Raw genomic sequence first — 20833 nt, 5'->3', positions numbered from 1 at the left:
CACGTAACAACTCCATTATATCATATAAAACAGGGTACATGCTTGCTTTCATTCATATTAAGGAAAAAGTCTATTAGTGTGATGAAACACTGGCTGTTTTAACCAAGTTATTTGAAGTGCTATCGGACGTTTTGCAATAACATTGTCTGTTTGCAAACCTTAAGTGTATTTGAAGAATATTATTTCTGACAGCGAATTCAATGAAGTTACAAATAATAGGTGAAATATAGTAAAAAAGATGTTTTTTTATAATAGAATAAAATTTTAAAATGATGCTTAATATCAAAACATGTTTTGGGGGAACGGTGTAAATGAAATATTTTATATAAAAATTCAACATTTAATTTCATAAACCAGTAGAAGTATGACTACAGTACAGATTCACAGTTAAACGATACACTACATCTCATATAAAAATAAATAGTTCAAATACATTGAACGGACCATTAAATTTATTGTGGAAATTTTGAAAGCAATACATTAATCTCCAAAGCCGTTCCACATCTAAGGTTTTACTTACAATAATTATTTAGGGTCATAGAATATAATATACTTCGTGACGTTTAAAATTTATCAATACAGTATATTCTTGTTCATTTGTTCTTAAAAAAGTATTTTAGAATAAGAAATAATTCCTTCAAAGATATGTAATGAATACATTTTTTTTAAATAGTTAGTAAATGCTCCAAATGACCTAAGAATAATGATCCGCTAAGATATATATATCATAGAAGTAATTGATAATATATTTTAAGATATTTGGACATCTTATAAATACGCATAGTTTCATAGCAAAAGTCTATACATAATATTTTATATAAAATTACTCGCAATAAGTTATTTTTATTTAACATTTATATTGTATAAATAAAGTAACATTCATTCTAAATGAAAATGTAAAATAGTAGGGAAATAAAAGATATTTTTCATTATAAAGTCTTAGTTATTTACATATGTGGGTAATGTGTTACCATTAGCTTTTTACTAACATTACCTTTTTAATGGATAGCAAATATCGCTGAAGCATTAACCCTTTTAGCATCTTTCAATGAAACTACAGCAAATGGAATATGCGGTCATATAAGAAACCCCTTATTTCGATTCTCAATATATATCACTATTTTACACATTTTAACATAGTTCGAAAAGGTTTTTCTTGAATTTTTTTAAAAGTTTATACAAATATAAACACTCTAAGCGGATATTTTAATTGAAGAAATACTTAAACAAATTTTCTCTTTATTCTTGATACATATTGATAGATTTTTTTTATATATATTTTATATTTAATTTAACCATAATTTAAAGCTTCATTTTCATCTTACATAGACATGAATAACAATTTACAATAATTTTAATATTGAAATCTAAAAGAAAATAAGGGCTTGCATGAAAGTTTCTCTACTTATTGTCAGACACGAAAAGAATGTTCGGAACATTCGCTAACAGAACATAAATTATGGAAGTTGCAAAATAATATTATATAATATTCAGAGTATATATATTATGGGAATAAATATAAATATTTCTTTAACTTATTCTCTCACGATATTTAAAACTTACACAATAGAAGACAACAGCTATGTTTATTACATCTTAATATTAATATGTACATGATAAGATCAAGTCTTGAATTGAAATGTGCGTTTAGAGATAAATCTTGTCTATTTAATTACAGATATTTGTGTTAAAAAATATTTAAGAAATGACGTAAAAACATATGTTAAGATATCAATGAACGTATGTGACACTAACATTTATAACTAAGAAAAGTCTACGTAAACACTGAAACGTCTACAAATTATATATTTCTATATTAAACAATCATAATCTACAGAATACATATACTCTAAGAGTATTTCAACAGATAAAATATATTCTTGTGTAATTAACATTTACTATCCCACGAATAACAATCTAAACATATTAATCTACAACTAAACTTTGGCATCTTTAGAACCGTATCTAAAACATCCTTTACTGATACTAACATTGTTGTTTCTATATACCTTGTCCCTGTTATCCCTTCATCTGTAACAAAAAATCTATTCAATCTATTTATTATTTAACAATAAAAAATGTCATCCAGCATCGAGGTCTTTTTTTCCATAGCTACATACGTATTAAGCGTGAGAATTATATTTAATGTATGTGTTTAGCAAATATTCCAAAGTAAATACAATATAACGATCAATGAGGAGAAATTGAACAGAAACCCTCAATTGTTTATTAAATATCATATACATATACTATAATAAATAGTGTAATTACTTTATTCAAAACACCCACGCTTACCTTTAATCTAACCTGTACATTCAATAGGTCTTATATAAATGCATATATATTGTGTAGCGAGCTTAACGATAGACAATAGTGATATTGTAATTAAATTGAATAAATCAATCAAAACTATAACTACCTTGTGTTCAAACAGCTCAGTGGTGTATTCTGTTGTTCATTAGCTGGTAAATTGATATTTGTCGGAGGGCTCTTGTTTAGAGGATACCATTGTGCTACAGGCTTCCTGGCGTTATCCAACATCTCCAGCCAATGATCGCGTCCGATTCCGATTAGTGAAGAACCGATTGCCGTGCAACCGATTAGCTCGTTTGGACCAATCCTAAGATTAAAATAAATCGGCTTCTTTAATATAAAGTAAATAGTTTATGATAAATTTATTAAAAACTTAATAATTCAAAAATGTGTGCTATATAGAAAAAATTATGATGGATATTTATTAATATTTAAAATGTAATTTTTTTCTCAAATATCAATTAGTGAAGCAATAATGGTAAATGTGTATAACTTCAAACTGTTTTGTAAAGATTATTATGGGACATTAATTGCTTGTTTTACTAATTTTGTGCTTTATTAAGACTTGCAATGTACTTATAACCTTTTAACCTTATACAGCGCATAATAAATACTATATAATGCCAAATATATCTGTTTAAAAAAAGCTAGACCCAAGGTCTATTATATTTTCCAACTAATCTGGGTCAGCTCTCGTTAAAAGAGGATAATCCTAGCAGACGATCGAGTTTAGTTACATAAAGCTATTTGATGTTCACTCATGCAGTGACTTTTAGGAACTTTTTCAATTTACCTGTTGAGCTTAAAAGGTTGAGGATTAATATTTTTCATAAAAATATCTTCACATCTTTCGAATGTATTGTAAATACTTATAAAATAACAAACAAGTGATGGCATAATTGCTAATAAATACAAAGAGCATATTATTTGCTTCTGTAAATTGCAACCTGATATTTACTTACAGATCGTAATCGATGACCTTGACAAGTAGAGTGACGTCATACACGTTTTCGGCGGGTAGATCAAAAACTAATGCCTCATTATACACCGGACTGAGGGTATTTTTCTTGACAGTCGTTTTCTTCTTCTTTATCCTTTTCCCTTGACAGTTCAGGCATATTTTGACGTAGGGATCTGTCCGGATTAACTTGATATATACTTTTCTAATTGATATAATTTTTATATTAAAAAAAATAAATGACAATTAATTTAAAATTGATTTCATTTGATAAAATGTTATAAGCTTGTTATTAAAGTAGATGAGAATTATATTTATATTAAAGTTTCTAATAAATTTTTAATATACCGCGACGTTTCTCTCCAAGGTCTTTTATAATTTATAAATCTTCGGGGCCATACCAAAATTACATTTTAAAAAGATCAATATGAGATGGTACGGTGATGCAAGTTTGGTCACTCGTTTGAGAAAATATTCACGTTTTCTGTTACATTCAGAAATGTTTTAAAGCTCTTGGTTATAGGAACAATATGTTCAAGTATTATGTTTCGAATTAAAATTAAATACAGAGCTAAACGAAACTATACTACTTTGGGTTACAGATAAATATTTTATTTTTTTAAGACAGTATTATAAATTGTTTAAAATCGAACTAAAATAGTCAGTAGAAGACTTTAAAAAGTTCAAAGCGAAAGAAAATAAATACGTTTACAACATTTATATTTATATGTCACAAAAATTATATTGGAATCTCGTAAATAGGAGCACTATGTGTATTTTTCTTTCACTTAAATAAATTAAAATAATTGTAAAAGAATGTGAAGCTCGGGTTACCTGAAGATCCATTAATGTCCATTGCCTTCAGATTTCTGCCCTTGATAACAGTGACAGTAAGGCGGCCCGCGGTCGGCAAGTAACATAGAGAAAGCATCAACTCTCCCAGGTCCTTTTTCTCCTAAATGAAATCATAATACAATTTAAAACTATTTAATAACTCTCGTGTGGAAGTACTTTTTAAGAAAGTAAATTATATGGTAGCCATAGAATAAATCTTCAAATGTGAACTCAATTAATGTATTTCTTTAAACATTACATGTATAAGACTTAGGACTAAGGTTAATTAAGACTTAAGTTGCTTGCCAAAGTAAAATTGTAGGCGATAAAATTGCCTTTGTCACACTTCTTGCGTAATTGTACTCTTTTTATTTTATTCGTATTCTATATTCTTATATGAGCAAATGGAAATATATACGCTAAAGTTGTTTATATTATATATGTACATTTGAAAATAAAATTACTCGATTTAAACGTGAAATATGTATTTGCTTTTGGTATTGTAATTAATACTACCAGAAAATTTAGATATTAAAATTAGGCAATGAAACTTGGTTATGATTATAACACTTTAGTCCCAAATATTATTTTAATACTATTGAAATCATTAATTATGTAAATTCCAGAACTAGAAATCAGTATGAATTGCGAATCATTTTAATGCCATTAATATGTCTCGAAATTAAAATCACACGGAGATGAAGGTACAAGAAAGTAGAAACCATTAATCAGCCCAGGATCTTATTTAAGACAGGCTAAGCCTTCGTCAATCTGACACAGATTTGATCATAAATCATTAAAATAATATTATGATTACATAGTAATAACAAGTTAAATTCATATCACAAAAATATTGATTTGTTTTTTCGGGCACCAAAATCGAATGAGTCTAGAAATTTTTTGAGTAACTGCCATCAAAATTAGGAATTTCTGGGACTAGTCGTAATTTTTAAAACATTAAAAATATACTTTAAGACCTCTCATTTTAGATTAAGAAGATAATAATAAGGACATACAATTAGAGCGACGGAAAAACAATTTTGCGGAAATAAAATTAGTCAGGAGAAGTTTTTATAACAAAATAAGACGCCCGCTAACTTGTACGCAGACTTCTAAGAAAATCTGCTCACCTGAAATTGGCAGTGAAAGTACCTTGAACTGTACTTGAGAAATAATAAACGCTTCCAACTTCACTCCGAACTTAATTTTTCATTAATAAAGACTAAATAAATGTTTATGTTCAGCAAAATACATTATCAGTTAAAAAGTTAACATTGTTCTATTAAGCATTTGTTTGAATGAAAATCTAACGTGGTTTTTTGATTTACAGTATCGATACGAACGACTCTTCGCTCTCGACAAATTTTATATACAAGTTTGAAAAGATTTTTAAGCTATATCATATTTTTTATAAAAACATTTCTCTTTCAAAATGAAATTAATAAAATCTAATAAATATCGAAACAAAATCGTAACAAATCGTTGTACTTAAAAAACACGTACAAATATGTAAGAATCGATTATTTAGTGTATAAATCGATTCCATAGATTATTAATTACAAATATATTTTGTAACGTCAAATGTCAGTGTGACACTTGTCATTTGTGTGTTGCAAGTGTCCCTCTGACATTGGACGTGTGCGTGTGTGTAGTTAATCACTACGTGCAAAACTGGACGGTCGACATTAAAAGCGGATATAAAATCTAATTCTATCGAAGTAATCCGTTGTTATTCATTTGAAAACCGAGTAGATCTTTCAAATATTTCTCAAACATATGATTACCATTCAATATGAAATCATTGAATAAGTTAATTAATTTTTTTTAACATTTGAATATTAATTAAATCACCTGTGGTGGCGCCAATATGTTCATAGTGTAAGCAATCTCTTGATGCAAATCAGCTGACTCAAGGAGTCCCTTCAACACCACGTGTCCAATCAGGTCATGACGACTGAAGCGATCAAAATCGTATACGGAGAATTGTAAAAAGCGCTGACGGAGTTCTTCATAAGCAACACTAAGATAAAGACAAAATAAGATTTCATTTATGAGGGGTTCCAACAAGTTCAACTTATGATATAGATAGATTTTAATAATATTTGATAATATTACTATGATACTTAATTTAATAAACATTATGAAATTCGGACAATTTATTCCTAGTTTCTTAACTTATTACCGCTTAAAATATGAATGTGATAACATAGAATTATATCTCGGAATCTTATAAAATGTTAATCGGAAACCTTGTAATACTAATAAGAATAATATTTAATTAATATTTGTGCCAAGTACCCTCGGTAGGTTTTAATAGCGAAATGCAATTCTTGCAAATCTCGCTTTCAAAAGATTTGAGACATTAATTATATCTAGCAACTCTGCTAGAAGACTGCTTGCTTTTATTTCTTTAGAACTAAAAAATGCTTTGAAAAATGTGATAAAGTATTTTTTATTAAACGTTTCGATGCAAATATGAATAGTAAATATTTAATTAACAATATATTAAGTGAATATCATTGAAATATAGGTACAACGTTAGATTAATGATCCAACTCGTGAAAGTATTGAAAGTACTTTCAGAAAGTAGAATTAGCTATTACCTCTCGGCTATTATTTTTCTGAGAAGAACCAAAGATAAACAAACACAAAGAGCAGAGCGTTTCCAGTAATTGTGGAACTTTTTCCTTTCCCGAATAAGCCGTTTGCATTACATGGTCGGCATTAAAAAGGCTATTCGTTTTATATGTAAGTTTATAATTGAGGGAAATATTTTATGTTACACGTGGCAACCCTAAAGATACAAGAACCAAAACTCTTAAGAACTGTCTCCTTTTAAAATGTCCTTGCCCTTCTTATAGTGCTTTAACAAAAACATTACGGCTCTAGTAGGATAATTATAAATTATTGTTTGGTATAAGGCAAATTTTGACAATATAATAAATATATATATAGCTTTCACCTTTAACTTTGTGTATTATACTATCTACAAAACATACGCTACACTTTTATTCTGATTCGAGAAAATAAAAATTATTTCTTTTTAAATATTCCAATTATAATACTGTTAAATAACAACTCTTAGTTATCTTATAAAGATTTTTAATGATTGAGTCACAAGACATGTGAAGTCAACGTTCTTTTAAATTGACAAAACGGGACAGTTAAAAAATCTTTTTTAACTGTTAATTTAAAAAATATGCACAAAAATACTTGTCATATTTAAAATAATATATTGATATTTCACAATTTCTCCGGATTTCAAATAATAATGTTGAAAACACTAATATTTTTAAAGCGACAAACAAGAACTGTTCGCTGTAAGTAACCAAAACTTGCATTGGGGTGGGTTTGATTTCTATTCTATACAAAGAGATTTTAATGGGATGAAAAAACCACATCTTACTTACCTAAACAAGAAAGTTTCATTGAACACGGGATTCAAATTTTTACGATGCACTTTGGTCTGGAATTTCTTCTTACGGTCTGGTAACAAGAACACCTTGATGTAAGGATCGCTACTCCCAGACACGTCCTTAATTGGCAAGTCCCGAGCTTCGAATATCTAAAATAATAAGTCTCATATAAAATTTCTCTACGTTTATTAGTTAATTTCACAAGGTAAAATCAGAAAACAAAAGTTTGTTATTACACCAGACTGCTGAAACGAATGTAATATATTTAAAAGTAACGAACAGAAAATTGCTTCTGTCGATATTCTCTTAACTTGATAAAAGTTAAATATACAATGATCGTATTTAACTTTACTTCCCATTTTCCTGTAGTATGTGTTGCGAAAGGTAAACTGCTTCAGGGGCAAGACACCAATAGAAACCCGTAACCACCTACGGGCTATCATTACCAAAACTTCTAAACGTTACTGATATCGTAAATATAAACTTATGTAGGCTAAAGTAATAAGGAAAAGTAAATGTGCGATAGACTCCCAAGTTTACCAAATTCAACCCAAATGTTATATACGAGTATAAATTTGATTTTATAAAGAGAGACGATATCAGTTTTGTTTGAGGATATTTTTATTTAAATAACATAACAGTACTTTTTTGATTACTTGTGTTCTGTGTTGTCTTCCTTCAATTGCGTATAAATCTATGTTTAATTAAAAAAATATGCAATTATTACATACATTTTGAGGATTAGAAGTTATTTGAAATATTTTTTGAACAGAATGACGTTACCTTTACGACTAAAGCCTCAACTTCTTGATCATACTTCAAAGCGAAGTGGAGTTTTCCGCAAAATTCAAGTTCACCGCTATCAGTAGAAGATTGACGGACAAGCTCGTTCTTGTATAATTCCGGCTGAGGATAAATAATTATATTAAAAGATTTATTCTTGATACTGAAAAGTATATTTACGTCGGTATGGAACCAGCAAAGCATTTTCAGGTATCCGTGTATCAAAAGTCGTATATCTTATACGCATCCTCATCATCTTATTCTTATAATTTTATAAACAATTTGTGTTTTTGTAAAAAAAAAACTTTATTATATTAATTAAAAAAATATTAAAAATGAATTATACTCGTCAACATAGAATTAACCTTAGCATTATTTAAAATATGTATATGTCGCGCCGACAGCCTTGTCGTTTCGAAAATATTCGTTTTCGTGTATTCGTTCATTGTAATTGTTTTCAAATTACCCACTTCACCGATGTAAATAATTTTAGTAATACATCAGGTGATTAGTTTTGTTCACGTACCCACAATTGTAATACAGAATTTACCATATAAAAGTCCAAGCATAATCGTACTGAATTCATTCTACATTGGTCGCTCTTAGTAGCCACAGTGGTAGAATCTCTGCTAAACAATTCTTGAAACTCATTTTAAGAATTTGTTAGAAATAAACAAGTATCATTTTGAGTAAAACTATCTTTGCTTCAAAATGGAAACCTGTCCATTGTCATCGGTACTTAACGCCCAAAAGGATCCCCTCGCTCTCATATATATGAAAATAAGATTATTTTTTTGTTACTTACGTGGTTTTCATTAATATATTTGTATAGAGTATTGGCATAAATAACTAGATGACTAAACCCTTGCAATTTTAAACCCTTGCAATTTCTATGATATAAATAGATAACTAGGTCTGTGTTAATTGGAACAGAAATACATATCGGAATCGCACGTAGAAATAATGATTTCATGTGGGCTATTCAATAAAAATACGATTTAATATAAACTTACAACCTTATCAAAAATATACTTAATATAAATCATGCTGTCATGTGTTTGTTTCGGATTATATCGGCTTGAAAGAATTTAAGGCTATATTTTGTTTATGGAAGTAAAAAGAAAAGGGAGTGTTTATTTTGTTAAGTGTCTTGACGGATGTGATGTCACTTTCCGTTTTTTTTTTTTGATATTATGAGTACAGAATAAAAATATTGGAAAAAAATTCTGTTTTATCATAAATTGATTTTTATCATATGGAAGAAATAAGAAATAGGCATCGAGATAGTTTAAACAATCCAAACACATTACCGACGCGATAAAATAAAATCTTTCATATGATAAAGCTACAAAAGCATTTAAACATTATTAAAGATACGATATATGTATAAAAATGAGCATATTTTAAATTAAGAGTTTATTTAAATTAAATTATCTTAATCTTTTAATTTTCGCTTCTGATATTTGCGGTAAAAGGATACCCCATGAAAATTGTCCATACTTTTTTTTAAGTAAATGTGAAATTAATTAAAATTAATATACTTGTTAAACGTGTATCTTCTTTATGTAACAAAACAATATAAAATCCCTTTAGAGATGTTCAGAAATATTATGTAAATTTGTATGGCTGAAGTTTAAAATTATTTAAGGAACAGACACATGTACTAATAAATGAATAAATAATGAGTAAATTATTTTCTACAATGATTATCCCGGGAGACTAATTAACTCACCTTAAACTATATAACAGTCTCATTTTTATCTTATGCAAGAAGAAAAGAATTAAAGTTATTTTTAGAAATTAATTTAGACCGTACTTCGTCTTCCATATTTATTGCTCCACAACTGGTAACAGAATCCCCAGACCATAGAATATTATAATATTCAATCGTAAAACCTTAAGGTGATGATAGGTTACAATATCATACAAAAGACGCTGATTTTTCCTCATAACAGTTTCCAATAAAAAATAAAAGATTTAACATTTAAAAAAAAAAATTATAGTTCTAATTTTAAATTATAAAATCAATTGTTTGGTTTTTGAACTTTTAAATGACAATATAGTGATATTAATAACATTATTTAACACTATCACAACTAATATACAGATGGCGCTAGTTCACTATTAGAAAGTATTCCACTTTTCCAATTATTATTATTATTATTAACAGTATATGTGAAAATAATTTATTAATTGCGATTTGAAATACAGTCTAGACTTATAAGACTCGAGTTTAATGTTCGCATAACTCCTATTCATAGACGGGTATAAAGCACTTAAGAGGTAAGCCATTGAAAATAAAACTAAGTTACAGACGTACCAGCTGCACTATTATAATACATATTAAATGGCTAGGGATTTGAGGTATTATAACATAATAAGAGACAATGTTGTAAGCCTTAAAACGATGAAAATTTTTCATGAAGATTCATCAATATAAATAAAAAAAACATACTGTCTATTTAACCCAACCTGCTGATGTTAAAGAAATACTTATGACACGAAATTAAGACGAGTTGTAATAGATATAACTAATACATACCTTTATCTTTGATAAAAAATAATAATTATTGCATTCGTTGCAGTTTAAAACAATATCGTCTTTGAGAAACTTAGTGATCAAATAATAAAAGCAAGTATCTATTTTATAAGTATAAAAATTATGCCAAACATAATTTTAAATACAATTCCTGGAAATCGCTATGGCCTTGAAACAAAATTTCAATCGAATTAATAACTTCTTAGAAATTATTTCTGTTTATAATATTATAATGCGGTTTAAATTTTTGCTAACTTTAATTATACACTACAAACATAAATACTTACAGATATTCTAGTTAATATTGAAAAAAAAAACAGTGGCGATGAAAATTAAAAGTTAATTATAACTTTTGGATCCCTCGTATGAATCTTTTTCGCACACTGACACCCACGCATCCCATTGGCTTGTTTTGAGACGGATTCAAACTAAATATTTTCTATCAACAAACGAAAATAGAATATTCATGAACACTCCCACGAAATATTAAAGCTTTTAATGAGATTAAATTATAATATCTTTGATAACCAATGACTTTAAAGATGACTATGATTTTATGTCCCTTACAAAAACCTCTTTTAAATATAAATATCTGAACAATATATCCTCTAAGATTGGTAATAATTACCTAATTCAAAAATATTAGGGAAGGATAATTAAAATTGTACCAAAATATACCTTTATAAGTCCAATGGAAGAATCCGCTCTCTCTAGACTGCAGATGCTGAATTGGATGGATGGAAGATCCAGTCGGTGTGAAAGTTGACGTTGGAATGTTTGGTGACGATCTGGTACAATAGGAAGCGTCGTTTGGCGCAGCACCTGCGAAAGAATCTTTATTTCTTAAAAAAAGATTACACACAACACATTAATTAATTACCTCAAGAAATACTATTCTTTGTCGAAAAATGAAGTCTGAAATTTTTCATAATTTAATTTCGGTTACAACTTCAAACTAAAATGAAAATTTTACTTAACTATAATATTAAAAATTAAAAATATAAGTTAAAGTAAAAACTGAAACGAAAAAAGCCTCAGTGTTCAAATAAACATCACATTTTTATAAGTTTTGACTGTAATTGAATACAGCTCAAAGAAGGTAAAAACTGGCCTCAAGGGATAGTCTATATTAGTCGGATTTTCTTTGCTTTTGTACAACTGACTGACGGATAACATTAAAGTTGAGAAAAACTGAAATATATATATTTTTAAAAACCTTCTAATTCTTCTTTATATCAACACATCGGTTATACCACTGAATGATTATAACTCACTTGTAATGAACAAATATAAAATTAATCTGAATTACGAAACTGCTTTTTATTTCTATTAGAATTTTTTTGTGACCCCAATATATTAAATCAAAAATATTATAAAAGACATATTGGTTGTTTGGAACAACGTCAATGTGGACGTTGACTTTGAGAAATGTTATTATTATATTTTAGACTAGATAAGGCTGGACTGTCCTATTTGGTTAGAGAAAATGAAGCTTTAGGCGATGAACGCACTATCTCAATAATAGCCACCCATATATATAATAGATTTATGTTTTCTTCACAGAATTGTGAAGGGTGATCTTGATAGTGCAAATTTGTTAGAGAGAGTTGGATTGGCGATACCAAAATATAACTCAAGGAGCCACATAAGGAATAAACATACGTTCAGGGAAAGGTTTGCTAGGACTAACATCGGCCGTAATGCTCCCATCAACAGAATGATTCTAACTTATAATAACGTATTTAAAGGAGCTGGGTTAGATATTTTCAAGCATTCTCTGTTACCTTTCAAAAGACTAGCAAAAGGCTATCTGACTACTTGAGGTTAGTCTCAGTAATTCTACGAAGTAAGGTCTCTGTGGAATATACTGCGCAAGAATGTCTTGGTTTTTGGGCTTAGTATTATCATAATTTTTTATTACTACTCTATTATCAGCCCAGTATTATTATTGAGTTTTGATTATGATTTGTGATCACAATTTTTCTTTTTTTGGTTCTCGTTACTTTTTCCTTAAGTCAGTGCTTGTAATTATTTTACTTTATTTGTACCTCATTTTTTACCAGTTGTCACTTTCAACTGTATCACATTTGCTATTGTTTAAGATTATTATTAGATTATTATTATTATTACTATTTTTTTTTGTTCGTGAGTGAACATGCAAAGAATGTTATTTTATTACATATCATGTACATGCGAATGTCGAGTTAGCCTATAAGTGGGGTGTACAATTAATGCATGTAACAAATTAAATAATTTAGTGTTAATTAAGACTAAGAACTAAAATTGTATACAACGTTGGCTTCCTATTTAAATAAATAAATAAATAAATATAGCCATCAAATATAGGCGCATCGAAGTCAGCAGTATAAGAACACACAATGGACAAACCAGGCAGTGACCTGGTTGTATGTAGTGTACATTCGGTTTGATAAACCACAGATCCTCGCTCGTGAAGACAGGTATCTACCGCGCTTAATCCGCGAGGCTATTGAAATTAAAAAAAACATCCCAATTTCAAAAGAGAAGATGGCTCGAAACTATCCAACACCTGGGACCCCCTCCTTAAAATTACAAAGTCCCATGTCCGTGACCACACAGCAGGATCTCGCGACACCGTAAGTGCATTCTGCCGACATCCAGAGCGGCACGTCAGAAAATTAAAAATGAAGAAGAAATGGCGGTCGATGATAAATAACAGGACCAACTGACAGACATTCACATCTTATCTGCCCGTGATCACGGTTGCTGAAAAGTAACCGAAACGTCGGGATTATTTAGTTTTTTAAACAATAAAATTTGCGGAGTAAATCCGAAAGATACTAGTTTTCTAGTTATGGAAACTCACGAAAGACTTAGAACTCATTATTTTATCAACTTCTGTATCCGACCAGACCAGAGGGTCAAAAATGTGTGGTCTTCAAAGTAACAGAGACACTATTAGCTCGTAAATATTAATGTACATATACCTAGCCGTGATAAAGAAAGTTATAATCCAGAGAGTAACCTGGGCATGTAAGGTAGGATATATCTGTAAGGCATAAAATATGCGTGTTCGTCAAAAAAAAGCAAGTGCGGCTTACTAGTCTGTAGGTGATTGTGGCCTGGCAAGAGATAACAGGTAGTCCTCTGATATAATGAAATGCACTTTGAGCAAGAGTTGCATTTTTAAGATTATTTTTCATGTTATAAATAGACGGAATAGATTAAAATAGAAGATATAAGTTGAACAATATCTTGAAATTATAGTTTAATATCACTACCAAAATCGTAATACCATTATAGACCTGATCTGGAGACTGTGGGAATGTCTGGACACCAACACAGATCGGCATCCTCTAAATTGGTCACTGGGATTTTACATAATTGATGGGGCAGACTTTGATGAATGGCCAGCCCACTAATTGGGACCCTTTTGACAGCGGAAATCTAACAAAGCACGTATTTTTGGACTCCACTTCCCTCCATGACCAACAACGAGACATAACGAAAATTTTGAATTTTAAAATTTGAAACTTTTATCAGAATTCAAACCGGAACTTGACTAATCGGTTTGCGGCATGACTCTATCTGATAAATGGTAACTATGCTGACAGCCGATGTGATGCCAAGAACAAATTTCCTATTTTTAAATAAGCAACAATTATCTAAAAACGTTATAAAATACATTTTAATTAAACCAAACAATATATAAGACGAAAGACATTATATAGATTTTAAATATTTAATAAACACCCACCTAACTTATATACGATAACTTTTGATCTGCACTTTAAACGATATAATGCAAATCTGATAAGCCTTTCTTTCGTATTACCAACAGCCATCCATCAAAAGTTTTCCTTAATATATACTACATTTGTATTCCTTGTGGTATATTATAAGATAGATACAACAGAATACAGATGAGTAATACGAATGTTTACCTATCGTGAGAGGATCAACACCGTGGTGTACATTATAAATTTTACATTGTAAGGTAAATATTATAAAAGGTAATTTCTTACTAGATTAATTTCATTTAACGCTATTAAGAATAAAAAATTGGATAACTATAAGATGCATTAGAATGAAAAATGTCAATGTATTTATACCATGCCGATTTATACGATTTTTTCGAATATGATTTTACGAGTAGAATCCTTGGACATTTTTACGAGTAGAATCCTTGGACATTTTAAAATAATATACATAGTGTTTTAAAACTACCTATATAAGTAAAATATAAAATTAAATTTTGCCATAATTTAAAAAATACAGAGATTTTGTATTGCAGTGTTATATTCTTAGAGGAATTTTCCAGATACCTTTAAATTACAAAAAAGACATATTTTTTTTTGTGTGAATGAATATATTGGTAATTTTATAATATCACAGGCCATACTTTATGTGAAAGTGAAAATTAAAATTTTATTATCTTTCATCATAAAATTTTTGTGCCGGTAAAAAGATAAAAGCAAAAAGACATCTCGGCCATGTTCATGTAAAAGATACACATAATTTCCTATTAATAGCGAACAATGGCTTTTCTCTACCAGAGTATATAAAACATGCCCAAGTTAATAACCGTGACTTTTTTACATATAAATATTATTGTTACCTTTGAATTGAGTATCCCTTCTTTTTACAGAATCATAAGAAAACAAATGTCATTTAGGTCAAAAGAAGCTTTGAACTAAATGACTTATTCTTCTAGTTCTGATATTTCCAGATCACTATTACAGCTTCTTCATGAATTAAAAAATGCTATTAACATACTATTAACATTAATACATAACGTGGATCAACGACCTGAGAGTTTAAAATTGTTTTATTTACAATTTATTTGGTAATAATTTTTATGACTTTATTAAAATATCATACAAATTGGTCTTAATTATAAAAAAATATTAATCTGTTTCTTAAAATAGCATTTCAATATTCGAGGACTTGCAAGTTCGAGATCTGCAAATATCGATCCTTTCCTTTTTAAATTTAAACGTAAATGTAAATGTAAATGTAATGTAATGTGTAAATGTAAACATTAAAAACAGTTTAGCCACAAATATACGCAATATTTCAAATATTATTCTTCATTGCACTTAAAAATCTTACAATTATTACTGAATACAGAATATTTATAGTAAATAGACATTATATACTTGCAACCACTATTATAATGCCATTTATAATTAAATTATTTAATTATTTTCAAGAACTGTTCTGAATTCTGTTATATTTTTTGTTTGTTCAGTACTGATCATCGACAAACTCGTTAGTTCTGTTTCTTAATCCTTCTTGTTGGTCATGAGTGAAACAACTTTGTCCTGTAACTGATGTAGTTGTATATTTAATGTAAATTTACTCCTATTTAAGTTTTTTTCAAGAAAATTATTAAGGGATAAATATTTTTAATGATCATTAAGGTTCATATTGTATCTCTACAGGCATTAATTTATAAAATGAAATATTCACTATTTCGCTGTTATTTGTTGTTGAATTCAAAATAAAATAGCGAATAAAATGCAAATATTTTTTTTAATTTTATTTTTTGTAATAGATGAAACTACTAGTGCAACAATTGAACAAAAAATTTTTTGTCGTCTATTTTTAATAAAATGTCAATCAAAAAGATTTTTTTTTCGTACATATTATCGCTTTTGTAATATGACTTCGATGTAAATAGTTTTTCTTGTTAGTAATCAACCTAAACGGTAATGCTTTGTTGTAAGTTAACATAGGACCTGCTGAGATCTTCGTATATTGTTGAGAGCTTTTTGTTGTTTCACATCCAACTGAAAAATTAATCTTAACAAAAACATTCTAAGGAAAATGTTCGCTTAAATATCATGTTTTTTTAACTGTTACGCTATCAAAATTTTATTCTGTTGATTTTTGTCTAAAAGTATAAAAAATATTTTTTGTTCAGCATTTTCTTTCTGGATATAAATTAACGGAAAGATGAGTTCCTAACAGTAGCTTTTAATTACTAACCAGCTATAGCTTTATTTATTAAGCCATCAGACTTAAAACTGACGAACAAAAAAACATTTTAAAACAAAGAGCATTTCCCACTTAAAGATTCCAGTAGAACGGAAACTTCAATCTTTAGCGGCAGACGTGAAAAAAGGGAAACGCAAATGGAAAACGGATCATTTCTTTCTACGTCACTTGAAATCCCAGATAAATACATCCTTATGTAGGTGCAAATAAGGTTCATTTCATTTAGCACAGAAATATCGAATAAATAAAATTCAAAAACTAAATGAGAAAGGTATTTCAAAATGACTTTGAAATGTTACTTTCATCACCACAACAATGAATATTTACTTGTGATTTTAATGTCAATAACCTTAAATAATTATTCAGTTATATAATAGGCAGTATGTTCTTAATAAAAATACTTTCAGACTAATGAGATATAAGATTTTCGCGAGTATTAATTTAAATGAAACTAATATTTTCGGATGTTTTATTATTTTTAAAAACTACATACTCCCGACGTTTCAGTTACTTCGCAGCAAGCGTGATCAAATCTCGTCTGCCCGTGAACACGATTGCTGCAAAGTAACCGAAACTTTCAGACTGTTTCGAATTTAATTGTAATAAGATTGATTTGATTTGTAATAATTCATTTGTTTTCATAAACCTACCTTCTTGCCAGCATCCTTGTGTTCCTGTACGTACTCCTGTTTCAAGGGTTCCGTCTGAAGGTCGGGGAGCGAGTGGCTGATGCGAATAGCTGCTTGTCGGGAGAGGGAATCACAATTGCTATCTTCAGAGTCACGTCGAGTTCTGATGGTAAGATTTTTATTATTTATTTAAGAAAATAAAATAAACATAAAGCACAATCTTAGCTAAATGATGATTAACAATTATGAATACAAAAAACAACTTTGGATATTATTATAATTTCATATTGCAATAGCAAATAATTTTTCTTTTATATTAAACACCGTTTAAAGAATAGAGCATCTTCAGTAAAATAATGAAAACTACGTAAATATTTTTAAAACCTGCTGCATGTAATTCAAAATATCATCCATCAGCGTTGTAAAGAACCCGCCGGCTTATCGATTATTCACATTGGAGACAGAGCATATTAAATTTTACAGTTTTCATTTAAATTGTTTATATTAAAATAAATTAATATTGCATTCATTGCAATGAGTAATAAATGTTTTATGACTTAGTAATTTAACCACAACACATACTGTAAATAATTGGTTTATTTTTTTTATATTTTTTGATAAGATCTTAAGTTATACAAACATAACATGTTTCTTAATGTCGTATAAAATTTTAAGCAAACCACTCAAATTTTAAGTATAAAAGTGAAAAGGTTGAAATTTAAGAATGATAATTGAGGATATCGAGCATGTTCCTTAGTAATGACAATATTAGAACTGAACTACCATAGTCTACTATAGTTAACTATTTACCTTGACCTTCTAATAACCACCAAAAAACCAGTGAATGATAAAAAAAAAATACGAAATATTTTTACAAACTGAAATATTTAGTAATAAAATTTTTCAATACACTTTCTTCATATTTTTATATATAACTTTTGTTCCTACGTAATCCTTAAGATACAAAAAAACTAGTTCGTCTTAATCAAAACTTGTTCGTGTGTGGGCGCACACGAAAACGGACATTCACAAAGAAATAAAATACACAGAGAAACAAATGGCTTCAACGTTGCAATGCATCGCGAAAAAAATTATTCATAAAAGTATGTTATTTATACAAAGCTTTTATATTCGATGGTAATGAAACTTACCTTCCCATAATCCACCTCCAGGTGGCAGCACATTGGTATCCAACAGCAGCTAACAGAACGGCCGCCATTGCTGCTAGCATCAACGCTGCTGCGTAGTCCACTGAGTTTGATCTCACGTTCGTTTGTAGTTCCAAACCCTCAGGCGGCCAAACCTCTGCAGACAAAGAAGCAAATCAGTAAGGTCTAATAACAAATATATCTTCCTTCAGAACGAAATAACGATCTTGTAAATGGTCCCTTGATACAATTTTTTTTTATTAAATTAATTATATTTTAAGTTGTTATATATCGTAAACAATATTCTAAATAATTATTGATAAGTTATGGCCATCATTTTTTATCATATGAATTTAATTCGGACTATACATATATATTTTAAAAAGTATCCAAACATTTGAATCCGCGGTTGGATACCTAGGTAACACTGAAATTATTTAGTAAATGAAAAATGGCTTAATGTAGAAAGTTGAAAATACTATTATTGTTTTTCTAAGTAACCTCCGTTCCTCTCTACACGTCGTCGCAGTCGGTGGAACCACTGTGAGAAGCAGTGGGCCCATTCTTCCTTAGGGATCTCTTCTATGGCATTATCGTAGGTTTTCACCGCATCTTCAGGGCTCGTAAAGAAAATATCTCGAATTTTAACTTTAATTCTTGGAATTAAATAACAGCCTCAGGGCGCTAGGTCACGGCTCTATGGCAGATGACCTGCCATAGTCAAATATTCAACAGTCAGTTATGTGGAGTGAGATCACGCGGATTATCATTGAGATTGCAACGTCCACGCTTAAGCTCGTTTAACCAATTGTAAATAGCTGCACGAGATGGGGCTTCATTAAAAATTGCTAATCTCAGCCTATCATTGCTTTGTTGTTGAGTAAGCCCACAACGAAAGTCATAATAACTCATTGACCGAAAATTTCCTGGCGTTAGGTACTTTGTCACGTGTAACGAGAGTTGTAGATTTGCCGCCAATTCACAAAAAACAAATGATAAATGAATGCAATTTACTACATTAGGTTACCAAAGAGTTCTAATATTGAAATTAGACAAAAATTTCATAATAAAAGTTTCTAATTGGCCCATTCTAAACATTTTCAGTGTTACCCACATAACAACGTGCTTATGTTTTGACACAAAATCGATATTTAAGATAAATAAAAGCTTATTTATTTTGTATTTATCCCCAAATCATTCATTGCCCACTCTCCCAATGTCAAGTTCATTGGCGCCAGTAAATTAACGTTCTAATTTAGTTAACAGCTCTCAAAGACGAAGTTACTTCTTGTAAATATTAAGATCTGATTAAATTCCTGAACGTGAGAAGCGTGAATATCATTACTTTCCACTTAATTGATTTCCAATTATAATTGAATTAAGTATTGAAATAAACAAGCGATTATAGCGACAATTCTTCAGTCATCAATTGGTTAACATTGTTAAGAATATTTTAAGGCTTAATTAAAGGCAAAAGAAAATAATTGCTAATTATGTCACAAAATAAAATTGTAAGTCATAGTAATGCTTCTTAGACTTTTCATTTCAATCTAATTGTCAAATAAATGAAAACTTCAGAGACTTATACTAGAAAACCCAATAAAAAAAAATATTTTCATTTTATCTAATATTGCTGTTGAGAGTTTTTTTTCTAAGGACAAATATAAAATATTAATGTTTGTAGTAGAGCAATTCAAGATTTTATATTCAATTACAAACTATTTATACAAGGACTTTCCCAGCCTCGTCTCGGACTTTGACAAGGCAAAGTCGAGTCCCCGAGTCCCAAAGACCTTAGAATTATGGAGTTCCATTAATCATAACGCCAAAGACATAGGCCAAGTAAAGTTTGATTTAAAAAACATACTTCTGAATTTATTACAAAATAATAATAAAAATAAAATGAGCACACAAAGCTTAATTGACATCAATTTAATAATGACAATGTAAGCGTTTTTTCAATAGATTTAAATTGTAATAAAAATTATAAACGAAGAAGACTGAACGCGATGTTCAGTTTTGAAACTCAGCAAAATGCCAAAGTCGGAATTGGGCGAAGTGGAAACTAATTATTACAATTAGAACAACTTTATATTGAACACTTTTTGGATAAACGTCTTCTAAAGTTTTGATCTGTTCTTGTTAAGATAAATTACGAAACATTACGTTAAATTCCCTTGACTGTTTCAAAATTGGGCCGCATTAAATATAATATGAGTTTTCACTAATTGGGA

At 29.1% G+C, this 20833-nt stretch overlaps 1 protein-coding gene across 2 annotated transcripts in view; it reads right to left on the bottom strand.

Moving 5' to 3' along the window:
• Positions 1–331: 331 nt before the first annotated feature.
• The window catches only part of LOC116774434 (synaptotagmin-10-like), a 45036-nt gene continuing 24534 nt past the window's right edge, over positions 332–20833 (bottom strand). For both annotated transcript variants that reach the window (XM_032667166.2, XM_061524924.1), the window contains exons 2-11: positions 18603–18756; positions 17473–17614; positions 11522–11665; positions 8305–8427; positions 7516–7670; positions 5957–6125; positions 4106–4226; positions 3276–3447; positions 2420–2620; positions 332–2031 (exon numbers count right to left, since the gene is read on the bottom strand). In XM_032667166.2, coding sequence (XP_032523057.1) covers positions 2028–2031; positions 2420–2620; positions 3276–3447; positions 4106–4226; positions 5957–6125; positions 7516–7670; positions 8305–8427; positions 11522–11665; positions 17473–17614; positions 18603–18756 — 1385 coding nt within the window. In that variant the 3' untranslated portion in view covers positions 332–2027. The remainder of the gene's footprint in view (positions 2032–2419; positions 2621–3275; positions 3448–4105; positions 4227–5956; positions 6126–7515; positions 7671–8304; positions 8428–11521; positions 11666–17472; positions 17615–18602; positions 18757–20833) is intronic.

The sequence above is a fragment of the Danaus plexippus genome, chromosome 26 (genome assembly GCF_018135715.1).
Source record: "Danaus plexippus chromosome 26, MEX_DaPlex, whole genome shotgun sequence".
NCBI lineage: Eukaryota > Metazoa > Arthropoda > Insecta > Lepidoptera > Nymphalidae > Danaus > Danaus plexippus.
The sequence above is the reverse complement of the archived record's forward strand: the minus strand, read 5'-3'. Positions and strand labels throughout refer to the sequence as shown.